The 14,336-nt window shown below is 44.9% G+C and overlaps 2 protein-coding genes across 8 annotated transcripts in view; one reads left to right on the top strand and one right to left on the bottom strand.

Annotated features, from left to right (window-relative positions):
• The window catches only part of P2RX7 (purinergic receptor P2X 7), a 46,036-nt gene extending 38,254 nt beyond the window's left edge, over positions 1-7,782 (bottom strand). The window contains exon 1 of the mRNA XM_031442665.2: positions 7,566-7,782. Within this exon, the coding sequence (XP_031298525.2) occupies positions 7,566-7,690 (125 nt within the window). The 5' untranslated portion in view covers positions 7,691-7,782. The remainder of the gene's footprint in view (positions 1-7,565) is intronic.
• IFT81 (intraflagellar transport 81) overlaps positions 1-14,336 on the top strand; it is a 158,261-nt gene that overhangs the window by 52,896 nt on the left and 91,029 nt on the right. For 4 of the 7 annotated variants that reach the window (XM_031442656.2, XM_064481235.1, XM_064481236.1 and 1 more), the window contains one exon: positions 8,680-8,857. The exons of 2 other annotated variants lie outside the window; for them this stretch is intronic. The gene's annotated coding sequence lies outside the window, so the exon portion shown is untranslated. Of the gene's footprint in view, positions 1-8,679; positions 8,858-12,453; positions 12,769-14,336 lie in introns of those variants that run through there. One more of the 7 variants, XM_064481237.1, reaches the window with a different exon arrangement.

Below are 14,336 nucleotides of genomic sequence, written 5' to 3'. Positions count from 1 at the left end.
AAGAGAACACCAGTATTTCCTGTATCCTGGCATACACACCCTGCCTAGTCCCCCAGACTTTGAGTATGGTGGAAATGCGTCCATGATCAGGTTATGTTATACAGCTGACCTGAAGACAGCAAGATCATCTGGGTGGGCCTGACTCAATCACACGAGCTCTTTAAAAGCAGAGTGTTTCCTTTGGGTGGTCCCAGAAGAGAAGTCAGAGATTTGAAGCATGAGAACATTGTGTCATTGCTGGCTTGAAGATGGAGAGGGCCGCACAGTAAAGAGTGCAGGTGGTCCCTAGGATCTGAGAGTGGTCCTTGGCTGACAGTCAGCAAGAGAACAGAGCTCTGAGTCCTATAATCACGTGGAATTGAATTCTGCCAACAGGAAGAATGAGCCTGAAAGTTAATTTTTTTCCCCAGAGTCCCAAGGTGAGAACCCAGCACAGCTGACTCTCTGATTTCAGCCTTATGAGACCCTAAGCAGAGACCCAGTCACTTCATGCCCAAACTAGTGACCAACAGAACTGTCAGCTAAGAAGTGGCAGTGTTTTATGCCTCTGAGTTTGTTTCACAGCAATAGAAAACTAATGCAGCCCCACAGGCTCCTTAGTCCATGGGGAAGCTCACAGCTGGCAGAGGGCTAAGGTGGGATTTCTAAAGCACAGGGTCCAGGAAGTGGTCCCTATTGTGTAGGTCAAGGCTGGTACTGCCCCCATGCATTCCTAAAGATGAATTCTGCTCATGCCCACCACCGTATGTTATTTCCTGTGTACTGAAGTGTTGTTGCTTGGTGCACATGTTTGAAAAGCCTGGGTCTCTATGCTTAGCTGCAAGGGAGGCTGGAAAATTAAGTTGTGATATATAGTCAAGAGGTGGAACCCATAACGGGAATTTCCCCACAGTCACGCTGCTCACATCATGATCACACATTATGAGAAGCAATTTTGTAGGACTATTTATAAGGATCAAAGAGACTAACACACATCACAAGCTAAGAACAGAACCTGGCCCTCGCTAAGGGCTCCGCTGTACTCTATAGGTGTTGCCAGTTTGAAAGCAGAGTGCTCTCTCTAAAACAAAACTATGAGCACAGCCCCCTTAATGTTTCCTGTAAGTTTGGAGTTTTTCAAAATAAAATGTTGATGGCGGGGTGGGGAAGACTCTTCCTGCTTTCTCAGTACCCTCAGGATGAAGTTCAAGGTTGTTCACAATCGGGTCCCTGCTGGCTTCTCCAGTCCCACTTTTACTTCCCCTCCTCTGGCATTTTGCAGGTGCAGTCCTGTGAATAATCCCTGTAACCTGGTCCTTGCTTTTCCCAGCATTGTGCAAAACCAGGAGGGCTGGGAGAGTCCCACCCCGGTGGGAAGCGGGGCTGGAGTGGTGGTGCCCAGAAGCCTGTGGGTACGTGAGAGCTGGTCCACAGAGAAGCCTCTGCCATTCCCCAGTGAAATGAGAAAACCAGGGCAACAGCACAAGCTCTTCATAAAGCTAAAATCATTCACTTGGAAAGACCATGCTTCTTTTTTTTAGACTATGTGCTTCTAGCTTTTTTAATGTTTTGCTTTAGACATTAATTAAGATGGATGCTGAAATATGGTAATAGTCGAGATGTTTTAATAGTTTGTTTGACATTGTTAACAATGCTACGTTAGTCAGCAAGCTTCCTCTCCTTGGTCTTCCTTTTATTAGTATAAGGCATCCTCATCCACCAAGAAACCTAGAGTCATCTTCACCTTCTAGCAAACCCATCAGTTTCTCCCTCCAAAACATAGCCTGACTTTGCCCTCTTCTCTCCAACTGCACTGCCCAATTCTAGTCCAGGTCGCCGTCTTCTCTCATCTGGGTGGCTCTAGCGGCCTTCTTACTGGTCCCCCGACTGCCACTCTTGCCTGCTTATAATCCACATTCTGCACAGTGGCCTGGGAGGGCTTTTAGAAACATGAATCAAATGGTCTCACTCCCCTGTACAAACCTTCTCAGCGGCTCCCCATGGCACTGAGAAACAAATTCCAGCTCTGGCCCCTGCCTACCTCTCTGCCCTTGGCGCCTGCTCCTCCTTCCTCTCTCACCAGATTCTGGAACATGCTGTCCTTTGACTGTTCCTCCTTTTTGCTTCTAGACCTTTGCATTTGCTGTTCTCTTGATCCCGTGTATAAGGTGGCTGGATTCTTCTCCTGGGGAGAGGTCTCCTCCTGAAATGGGTCTTTTTGGCTCCTCCCATGTCTGTCTGTTACCCAGGGGGCCAGGGTGGGATGAGAATGTGGCAGATATCTTCATGTTTCTGTTGCCTTCAAGTGGCAGGGGCCCCAGGGGCCAGGCCTGGGTTGGATTTGCCCCCTCCCCCTCCACACCGCTGGTGACTCTCCCACCTCAGCGGTAGACTCACTTCAACTCACCCGAAGGAGGCCCAGCCACACAGGTGTGTGGCCACGCTCCCGTGAAACAGGCAGCCAGCCACGGGCTACATTTAATGTCCATGAACTAGCACAACAGCAGCATTTCGATGGTGACAGACAGCCTGAGGCTGTGCCGGACAATACTGTGCTTGCTGTTGGCACGGAGGGAGGTTGGCTGGATGAGGAAGAAGCAGCTGTGAGTGGAGTTTGTTCTCGCATTTCTCTCTCAACCTTCCCTAGTCTTCTGTATTCATTTCAAAGGCTTCTGAGAGGACTGTCTCCAGGGAAGAGGGAAATCTTCCCCTCAAAATGCAAGTATCTTTCAGTTCTCTGCTTTAAATCTTCCTATGGCTTCTCAGCTCATCAGAATAAAATCGAAGGAACTCAGAATGGCCTCCAAGGCCCTGAATGATCTGCCCTCCCTCCCCTCCCCATGTTACCTCTCCAGCTCTCCTACTGCCTTGCATTCACTACCTTGTTCTCTCTGCTCCAGCCACACTGGCTCCTTCCGTTTCCTTGAACACCCTATCAAGTCCCCGGCTCAGGGCCTTTGCACTTCCTATTCCCTGCACCGAAAACACTCTTCTTCCAGATACTTCATGGTTGGTTCCCTTTCTTCGTGTAGATCTCAGCCCCAACGTCTCTATCACACATATGCCCATTCTCTGTTCTTTCCTGTTTTCTTATTCTTCGTAGCACTTAGCACCATCAGACATTTTATTATATCTCTTTGCATTTTCATATCGTGTCTCTTTCCTCCATTGGAATATAATCCAATGAGTTTCACTCACTGTTATAATCTCTAGTGCCACTGAACAACAGTGCCTGACTCCTCATAGATGCTCTAAATTCTGGAGAATGAATAAATAATAGAGAAGGACAAGCTCATGGGATGCGCATTCTAGCCTCCATCCTCATCCTTCACTTGCCCTGGCCAACTCAGGAAGACAAAGAGGATCAAGGTGAAAAGGAAGGATCATTGGCTAAAGGCTGAGGAAGCCTAGTGCCTGGGCTTTTGCAGTCTGACAAGTATTCACTTTAGCAGTGTGGTTTGTGGATTAAGAGCATTGGCTTTGGATTCAAATCCCTTTTGAAACCCACTTTCTAACTGGATGTTTCTCAGAATTTAACTCCATCTTTCATAGCTTCCATTTCCTTCACTGTGAAATAATGAAAAGAATATCTACGTCCCAACGTATCAAATGAGATGATACAAATAAAGCCAACAACAGAAGGAAGTTACCTTTATTGTCATTCAGGTGTTTGAATCTCAGCTTTCCTGGAGTATAGTCATCATTATCCCAGTCTTCCCATCTCACTGAGGCCAGAGGGTGAAACAGAACATGGGCTGGAAGACTGTATGGAATTCCAGGAGCTGATTCTCAGAGGAAATTTCTGTTGAGAATACCGAGGTCCCAGCCTTGGCAATAACTTGGGGCAGAGTTTCTACAGCCCAGGTGCTGGGTTGAGACAAGCCAGGGATAGAGCAGGAGGCTTCAGAAGTCCCTGGTATTTCCAGCTTTTGGAAAGACCTTGTAATGGATGTTTATTTTTTGTCTGTCTCTCCCCCTGCCCCCACCCCTTCCTTTTCCTGGTTCTTCTGGCAGTGGAATTCTTCCTTCCTAAGGAAGAGCCACAGCATAGGGCTCCGGTTGGGCACATTCAGCTCTGCCACCCTCTCCCTACTTCCTGCCACAGGAGCCAGCACATGATCCAAGGGTGGCCAATCAGGTTACACCATGCCCCCAGCCACAGGGACTGGTTCAGTGATGGATGTGTAACTGGAGCTCAACCGTCAGTCTTTCCTGTGACTTTCCTGCCAGAACTATCAGAAAAGACTTGTTTGTTTGTCTGGGGTTGCTAAAGGGTACGAACATGCCGTCTTGCTACATAAAGAGCCTATTCAAGAAGAAAGCCAAATAGAGTCAAGATGTGGGGAGAGAAACACAAATGGGAAAAAAAAAAAAAAAGATATGGGGAGAGAGACCCAGCTGCCACAGTTTGAACTTTTATAACCATCCATGTCTGAGGACAGCTCCATCTCTTCTGATGCCCTGTTATGTGACAATAAACCCCCTTGTGTGGCTTGGTGGCTTACTTGCATTAAGTTTCTGACTAACGCAGACCTACTCAGCATCCTCTCCACACACTCCTGCAAGCCTGGAGGCTGAGCTACTTGATCTTGCCTGTAGCTGCAGCCCCTGCCTTTGACTCCAAATCGGAACCTGGTTGTGAGGAACTATGAAAAGCTGATCAGCCTCTTGTCTTATTTCCTCTGTTGGCAGCCCCTGCCTTGTACCTCCCTGTCTGTCTTCATTATCCTGGCCCATTGCCTTTTCAGCCAGAGTTATGGACAGCCTCTGAACCCAGAATCCCAGGGCCAGAATCCACCGCCTGCTGCTAATATCCTGAATATTACCTAAGCCTGTCTGGACTTCTACCTCTGGTCCACACCAGTCCTATTTGAGGCAAACTACCTTCCCCAGTCCCTGTGCACCATGAGTCTACCCATTTCACAGATGGTCAAGCTGCCATTATATCAACTTGAGGCCTCACCATATCGTTTAAGGCAGCATTTCACAAATAGCCTTCAATAGATAGAACATAGCATGTCCTATGGGACTTCATTCAGTGACATGTAAATAAAAGTACCATTACCATAGAGGGGAAAAGCAAAGTTGGAAATATTTTTTCTTCAGTTTTATAATTTAAAATATAAACAATGGAAAAGCATTGTATATGGGGGTTATCTTCTAAAGTCAGCCTTTAAGGTAAAAATAGTGTCTTGTCAAAATTGTCTTTGGTAAATCCTTAAATTGTTCACAAAGCATAGCAAACAGACCTTCTACTTCCCAATGAGTTCATCAGAGCCTCTTTTCCCTCCAGCTCTGGAACAAGTTGCTGTTTTTCCAATTTTGCTCCAGGTGAAGGTGAAGGAGTTGGCTTATTTAAGGGGTGTGTTGGGTAGAAAATATTCACAGTACGAGAGATGCTCACTCTATGAGAAGCATGTGGGAACAGAGACTGACTGAGGGAACCCCACCTCACACTTACTCTGGGGCACCCAGTTGCTGAATCATTGCACCGTTTAAATTGTGCTCTCTCTCTCTGTGCTCCCTTGAAACATGTACAACTGAATGAGGGAATTAAATACATGTAAGATAAGATTCCATCATATGAAAGAAAAATATTTATCATTATAAGGTGTTCTCATAATAAGCTGTTCTTATACATACAATAATCTGCTTAAGACATTGCATGCTATGCCCAAGAATACCAGGAAACCACATCACCTGTTATGTGAAACTGTGACATATGATCTATGTATTAATTCATAAGGGAGCATTTGCTAACTATGCTCTTTATTATTGGTTCTGTGATACCTGGTCTAAGTAATGTGTCTCAATTCTAAAATAAGACAAATAAAATATTTGTTGTATAATAAACATATGAATCAAATAATGATAACCCCAATAATATTACTAAAAAGAAGAATTAACACTTGGTAAGGACTGGCCATGTGCCAGGTATTTTTCACAGCAGCTTTACATTTATGAACTTGTTTAATTCTGACAACAACCATATTAATCCCCATTTTACAGATGAGAAAACCAAGGCTCAAAAAGGTGAAGGATTTTTGAATCTACATTTTCAGATCTCAAATCCCAATTGTGGCCATGGTTACTTTGAGGGGCAAAGGAGAGGATGTGTGTGAAAGTATCTATTAATTCAAAAAGATTATTTAAAAAAATAGCTACTGTTTGTGAAGCTCTTACTGTATGCCAGACATTGGTAAGGGCTTGCCATGCCTTTTATTGTTTAATTATCACAACAACTCTATGAATAGATGCAGAAACAGGCTCAGAGAGACTAAGTGACTTGACCAAAGAAACTTAGCCAGGATTATAAAATAGGTTACCCTCAGCTAGTACAGTATACTGTCTCCCTATATAGATGCAGGTTATCATCATTATCATCCTCATCACAAAGAACAAGGGGGCATTAGCCATTAGGTAGATATGAGTCAAAACCACAATGAGATACTCACTAGGATGCCTATAATCCAAAAGACAGACAATAGCAAATGATGGTGAGGATGTGGAGAAATTTGAACATAGATTTGCTGGTGGGAATATGAAATGGTGCAGCCACTTTGGAAAACAGTTGGGTGGTTCCTCAAAAGGTTGAAAATGTGATCCACCAATTCCACTCGTAGGTGCATACCCAAGAAAACTGAAGACATGTTCATACAAAAATGTGTACATAAATGTTCATAGCAGCATCATTCATAATAGCAAAAAATTGGAAACAACTCAAATTTCCAGTCGAAGTGGTATATCCATACAATGGAGTATTACTCAGCCATAATGAGATACATGTTCCAACATGGATGAAACTTGAAAACATGATGCTAAGTGGAAGAAGCCAGACACAAAGGATCACATGTTGCATGATTCCATTTATATGAAATATCCAGAATAGGTAAATCCATAGAGATAGAAAGTGGATCAGTGGGTGCCTGGAGCTGCAGAGGAATAGGAGGATTGAGAGTGATGGTTAAGGGTGTGGGGGTTATTTTTGTTGTTGAGGTGATGAAAATATTCTAACATTGATTGTGGTGATGGTTTGCATGACTCTTTGAATATACGAAAAACTCCTGAATTGTACCCTTTAGAAGGGTGAACTGTACGGCATCTGAATTATATTGCAATAAGCTGTTAAAAAAAAAAGAGCATCTTCCTGACATTGAGGAGTATGTAAAGTTACATTTACAAGTCTGGTCCTATTCCTCCCCCTAAGCAGTGATGATTCAGATAGATGCCAGCATTATCACCAGGTGTGCCCTGAATCCTTGCCTCCTCCCTGGGAACCCAGGGTGTAGCCCTGTGTTTTCCCACCTTCCCCAGGCATGCCCTGCCCAGCTCGCCGCCCTGGCAGGCCTGGGTGAGAACCCAAAGCGTCACACTGCCTTCCCGTGGCTTCTTCCTGCAGCAGACTGGCACTGCTTCCTCCCGCCTGCTGCTTCCTCCCCCCTCACTACCCACCAGCTTGCGTGAGCCTCATGTCTCAGATTTTAAAACCATTGGGAATTCAATATGTGCACCAGAAGCTGCACCTTGGGGTTTTCCATGCCGTTAGCCACTGCAGAGATTTAGGGTCATCCCCACGCCCCACTTACCTAACGTAGGAAAAGATTATCATATGAAGGAACCACTTGATGGTGCCATAATTCATGCTCTGGATCCGGGTGACTTTGTTTGTCTCATACTGGAAAACATCATTCCAGCTGCAGCAGGCAGACATGGTGAGAGGCTCGCTCTCCACTCAGGGCTGGACCAGGGCTCAAACCACCCAGGCAGGCCACAGCAGACCCACCAGTAAGAGGGAAATGAAACGTCCTGATTCTTAGCAGGAGCCTTTAAGTTTGAGTTCCTCCAATGATGGCAGAGTTGAGGGGCGGGCCCTGGCAACTGCCCCAGATGTGGCTGAGAATAAACAAGAAAAGCCAAGTCGTAAAGCCCTGGCTGGCAGATGATCCCGCCCCAGCTGGCCTCCCCCAGATGCCTGCACAAAGATAGTGTTCAAAGGAAGGGCATTTTAAGAATTCAGCTTTATCCACTTTTTCTTTCAATTTTTTTTGACTTGTTTCAGTTGGGGTAAAGGGGCACCCCTTCAAATGTCAGGAGACCCAGTGCTTCCATTGTGCCTCAGTAAAGAGCCTAGATCTTTCCATTGCCTCAAGCCCCACTCAGAGGCTGATTGATTCATTTCTACAACCCTTTATTCAGCCCCAGATGTTTGTGAACTCTGCATCAATGAAGGTCTCCCCCTCCTCCCTCCCTCACTTCTTCACTCTGGTCTGTAGACAGTGGGGGGAATTAGATTTGCTGTGGGCTGATGTGGGGGAAGGACTTTATTTCTATGCTGGATGTTTTCTGCCTGACCCTCTAGATCCATTTTCCACCCAGCTCTGTGCCCTGGGAGGTCAACCCATGACCTAGCCCTGTCAGCCTAAGACCATCAGAAACAAATGTGCCATCCAACAAAAGTAAGTTTATTGACCCATTCAATGAGGGAGAGTCCATCACCAAACAAAGGGATAGAGTTATCATCGGATTCTGGGGAAGGTGGAGTTTCAATTCAATTTAAATAAAAGCAATGCGTTACTTTTTTAAAAAAAAAGTATGTATGTGTTACCTAAAAAAGTAATATGTATGTATTACCTAAAAAAGTAATATGTATGCATTACTTTAAAAAGTCACTGATCGATTTTTAAACATCTGTATCTGCAGACCAAACCTGCCTTTTGAGCTCCACCATACCTGCAGCCCATGAACCTCCAGGCCTAAATATCCCACAGACGCTTCAAATCACAGCTTCAAAATGGAACACCTTCCCATAAAATAATAGTGCAAGTAAGGCCTAACGAGAGCGAGAGAGTGGAGACAGTAGACGTGGGATACTTTTCCGGTAAGCTTGGCTATGAGAGGACAGAGGGAATGGTGGTTTTTAATGAGGGACATTGGAAACATTGGAGCCGTTGAATGAGGTTCAAAGTGGAATGTCAAGAATAATGGTCTCTGTTTCTTTGTGAAGCAGAAACTCAAGTCTTGGGTGAATTTCTTAGTCAAAGCTGTGTGTGTGTGTGTGTGTGTGTGTGTGTGTGTGTGTGTTTCTGACTAAAAGTCGTAAGAATCAAGTGATTTTCTTCAGCAGAAAAGGAAGGTTCTTTTTTTTTGAGGAAACATTATTATCTCACAGAACTCAAAGGCATGAAATGTGGCCCAGCATCGCAAGAAGCTATCAGTAGAAAAGGAAACTAAAATGTCCTGCGCTGAAGTTGCTCTTTCAATTTGCCTGAAGCTGTGAGGTCCCACCTCTGCCTGTCTGTGCACCCGCCATGTGTCTCTAAACACTGAACCTCTCTGCTTCTCTGAGGGCTTGTGGCCAGATAGGTCTATCATGGGTAGGTGTCCAAAGTTCAAGTGAAAGCCCAGATCAACCGCTCAATTCCAGAAGCCCAGGGGAGTGGATGTGATTGGTCTGGCTATTTACCTCTGGTCCAATCAGCTATGGCTGTGGGCGGGGCCACAGAACAAATATGGCGCCAGGGACCCTTTGTTGGTGAGGAATGGGAGGGGATTGGAGGCGAGGGAGGAAGGTAAAAAAGGAAGGAGTGAGAGAGAAAGGTGTGGCTCTCAGAGAACAGAGGCGCCTAAACTGGGGGACTCTGGTTTAATACCCTAGCTCTTTTCAGTGGGACAACTTGGAGGTAGTGTAAGAAGTCTCCCAGAGGTCCCTAGTGGGATTGGGCCCCAGGTGCCCACAGCAGTGACCTGCTCTTGAATGCTTCCAGTACTGGCTGCCTACCCTTCCTTCCCTGTGCTACTTCCCCACTCCCCTTCCTGGCCTCTCCTCCCAGATAAGCTCCTTGCACCCGAATCCTTGTCTCAGGGTCTGCTTTGGGGAAACCCAGTCTATTTCAGCCTCCTGTGCTGTTGCTAAGGAGTGAGGAATTTATTCTGAGAGCAATAGGTGGGTTTATAAGCAAAGTTGCTGCGTGATCTCATTTGCATGTTAGTAAAATCCCTCTGGCTGTGCTTCGGGAAGTGGATAGGAGGGGCAAGGGTGGAGGCCAGGGGTCTCCCCAGGGACAAGATGTAGTGATATGGAGGGGGACTGGGGGCAGATCCCTGAAGAATCCAACACCAAGGAGGCTAAGCAGAGGCATCAGGGAAGTAGAGGAAAACAGGCGGGATGTGTTGGGGGTTGTTGCACTCAGAAGCCAACGGAAGAGCCGTTCACAAATAAGCCAGTGGCCACAGGAGCTATTAAGAGTGATTATAATGTTGCAGAATTAAAGGGCACTAGTGAGGAAACTGACAGGTAAATTAATGGAACCGGAGAGAGTCAAGTATTAAACATAAAGATAGGTGGGGACTTAGTCTATGGTAGAAGTATTTAAAATCAGAGGAGAAAGAAATTACTCAAAATGCAATCTCAGAGCAATTGGCCAGCCATTTAGAGGAGGTCAGTGGATGGAGGGGATGTGGTATCCTGATTTTTCATATTTAAGATGTGTGTGGGAGGGGTGCAGGTATAGCTCAGTGGTAGAGCATGTGCTTAGCATGCATGAGGTCCTGGATTCAATCCCCAGTACCTCCATTAAAAAAAAAGAAGAAGAAGTAAAAAGATGTGTAGCTGTTTGAAATGTGATAGAATCATCAAAAGTGAACAATATCAGCTACAGAAAAGGGACATTTGAGTCACATTCTGTTTGTGCTGCACACATTTTGCTTTACAGCAGAAAATGCAAAGATAACTGGATGCCCTTAGAAATAATTCAGCTGATAACTACATCACACTGGCACCTGGCTGGTGCCTGGTTCTTCCTCCCACTCAAACTCCGCGTTGGAGTCAAGACTAGCGCGGATTTGCAATGATGATAGTATGATGTGGTGATGGGAAGAGCCTCTTCAGGAATGCAATGTTCCTGCCAGGATTCACTGTGGTTCCTTTCTTGGTAACTGGAGCTACTAAAAAAGCTTATCAAAATGATGTTTATTTCCCCTGTATTTCTCCATGGCAATTTCTTGTGAACATGTCTCTCTAACCCTCTCTTCCTTCTTTCTCATCACCTAATTCACAATTCTTATAATAAGTTGGTCAAAAGTCTGCTGCTTAGGGATGTCACAGCGTTAGGAGAAATCCCAGGGCCCTGGTATTCAAAAATATTTTTCTCTGAGTTATACTGAATCAGTGCTGCCTAGTAGGGTGGCCACTAGCCATATGTGGCTATTTAAATTTAAATTAATTAAAAACAAATGAAATTTAAAATTCAGTTTCTCAGTCACACTTAATTCAAGTGTCAACAACCGCATGTGACTGATGGCTACCATAGTGAAGACCTAGAACATTTCCACCACCGTGGAGAGTTCTGTTGGACAGCACTGCTGACTAAATCTGTGGGCTAGAGGAAAAAGTGAGTACAGCTGCAGGTAAGTGAGGAAGGTGAGGGGGGTCCCAGTCAGATGGCATCTATTTTTTGTGTGAAATACGAGGCAGAGTTGCCTGATGAGTAGCAAGGGAAGGCAGAGGGGTAGGAGGTTCGATGAGAGTGAAGAAGATTCAAAACAGTTGCTATGGTAAATGAGAGAAGAGAGCCAGCAAGGAAAACAGGAATTCCAGGGTGGTGTTGAGAATTAAAGACCATGAGTGTGTTATTGCAACAGTCTGCATGACTGAGATTATGTTAAGGGCCTGGGGCCTTCCCACCTCCAGGGTCCACCCCCCGCCCTCCGCCTCCACACCCAGAGACCAACCAGCTCTTGCCAAGTGGTTCAAATAGCTGTAGAATTTGTAATCATTGGTATCTACTACTTTATTCTGGTCTTCTACATTTGTTCCAGAAACAGTGTGAGCAGAGCTACATCTCTGCCCCTCTTTCTACCTAAATCACACTTCCCCTGGGGCTTATATCCCTTGCCAGCCCCACAATGCAGAGCAGGAAGCTCCCTTTTTCCCCCTAACTCAACCAAAGCACTAGGAGCAACTTGGTCCACTCAATTTATCCTGAGTGTAATTGCTTTATCCTTTTCATGGGTGCTGGATTTCATTTAATCACAAGATCTTTCCTCCACTCCATTCCATTCAAGCCAAATACAAATGCTCTTCTTGGGACCTGTTAAAATCCATTTCCTAGTCAAGAGCCGACCACTTCAGGCAATAACCGAGATGTTCCACAATCATAAACACAAGGCTAGGGAAGGATGGGGAAAACTGGGGTTTGCCTTCTAATGGTGGGTGGGAGAGAGGTGTGTGGGGTTTCAAGGAGACAAGGGACCCATTGCTTTCTCCATCAGTCTTAGCAGGACAGGTATGAAAACAGAATAGAAGGATCTGTACATTGATCTAGGGCTGAGCTTTGGCTGGGAGTTGAGAATTATGTTATTTAGGGTGCTTTTATGTGAAAGTAAAAGAACGCCTGACTCAAACTGGCTTAATATGAAATAAATTATTATCTCATATAATAGGGTTTCTAGAGGGGGAACAGACTTCAGAGAGGGTTGATTCAGTAACTTGACAACACCATCAAGGACACAGGTTCTTTCTCTTTGCGCTACCACCTTTGTTGTTGGGTTCCTCCTCAAAAATAAAGATCATCAATTCTTTTGTCTCTTTTATAGGAAAATCTTTCCCAGAGCCCCTCTCTCCCCACTTGACCCTACCCTGTAGTGCTCGAAGTCAGTCATGCACTTGTTCCTCCACTGACAAGACAGAGGAAATGACCATGGCCAGCTCAGACCTAGGACATGGTCAAGAGAAGCAGTGGCTCAAGTGAAGATCTTGAAATGAGAAGAGACACGCCAAGGGACCAGGAGGTTGGCCAGGTCTTGGATTATCCTCACAGTCATTAAAGTCTTAAGTACGGTGGTAGGAACTGGGATGGGGAGAAAGGATGAGCCAGATGCTGAAGTCCTATAAGAATGAGGATTGACTGATTGATTGATTGATTGATTGATTGATTAATAGGCATCAGCAAGGAGAAAACATAGAACGTGGTACAGCTAGATGCTGTGAGCCTCAGAGTTCACTCAAGATGATGGATCATTGATCTGGAAATAGAGTTAGGGACCATGGAGGGCACCCCAAGAGTGGGAGAAGGATTAGCATTCTTTGGAGAGGGCGTCAAGGACCCTCAGTGGAGAGCCAGATTTACTTGAGGCAGAAACTACAGGGAACTCTGTGTACTGAGATCATGACCTGAAAAAGAAAAGAGCATGCGCCCCATTCTTCTCTTTGCCCTTCCCACAAGATGAAATAAACCTAGAGCTTTTTTTTTAAATTGTGGTAAAATGTACATAACAAATTTTACCAATTTAACTAGTTTTAAGTGTACAGTTCAGTGGCATGAAGTACATTCACCTTGTTATGCAACCATCACCACCATCCATCTCCAGAACTTTTTCATCATCTCAAACTGAAACTCTGTGCTCATCAAACAATAACCCTCCATTCCTTCCCAGAGCCCCTGGCACCCACCATTCTATTATCTGCCTCTGTGAGTTTGACTGCTCTGGGTACCTCATACCATATCTGTCCTTTTGTGTCTGGCTTCTTTCACTAAGCATAGTGTCTTCCAGTTTCATCCATGTTGTAATATGTGTCAGAATTTCATTCCTTTTTAAATCTGAATGATACTTCATTACAGATAGATCACATTTGTTTATCTACTTACCCACTGATGGACATTTATGTTGTTCCCACTTTTTGGCTATTGTGCATAGCGCTGCTATGAACATGGTTATACAAATTTCTGGTCATGTCCTTGTTTTTAATTCTTTTGGGTATGCAATCAGGAGTAGAATTGCTAGATCATGGTGATTCTATGTTTAATTTTTTGAGAAATCAAGTATTTTTTTTTAACTTAACCAAGATATCCACATATACTTGATAGCATCTCCTTTTTAACCCAAAAGCTGAGTACATCACCTTCCGGAGGGGAAATGCTTTCCTTGTATCAGTGAGTCACCCTCTCTCTCATTAAAGCGGAGATAAAAAGCCGTTAGTTTAATTCCAACAGAGCATTCTGTTACAGAGAATAGAGGGAAAAGTAGAATAAAGTTATGCTAAATAGATGGAAATTTAGGACATGAAACAAAAAGCAGCAGCAGAGAGAGAAAGCAGAGAGGAGCTGAGGGCGGGGCTGTGGCACGAAGACTCACCAGCTCCAAGGGTCCCGAGAGTAGCCCTGAATAGAGAATTCCTTGCTAATTCTGCAGCCCAAGAAGCCTGACCCATTTACGACTTCTCTTCTTTTTTTTATTTTTTCATGAAATCCCATATTTCATGTTTCTCTCTGATCATATGCATAACAGGTGTGACCAAAAGGAAAACCCTCTGTGTGTCTCTGCGTTCACCGCACTTCTGACACCAAGTATGTGGGTTT

This window comes from Camelus dromedarius, chromosome 31 (assembly GCF_036321535.1).
Source record: "Camelus dromedarius isolate mCamDro1 chromosome 31, mCamDro1.pat, whole genome shotgun sequence".
Taxonomy (NCBI): domain Eukaryota; kingdom Metazoa; phylum Chordata; class Mammalia; order Artiodactyla; family Camelidae; genus Camelus; species Camelus dromedarius.
The sequence above is the reverse complement of the archived record's forward strand: the minus strand, read 5'-3'. Positions and strand labels throughout refer to the sequence as shown.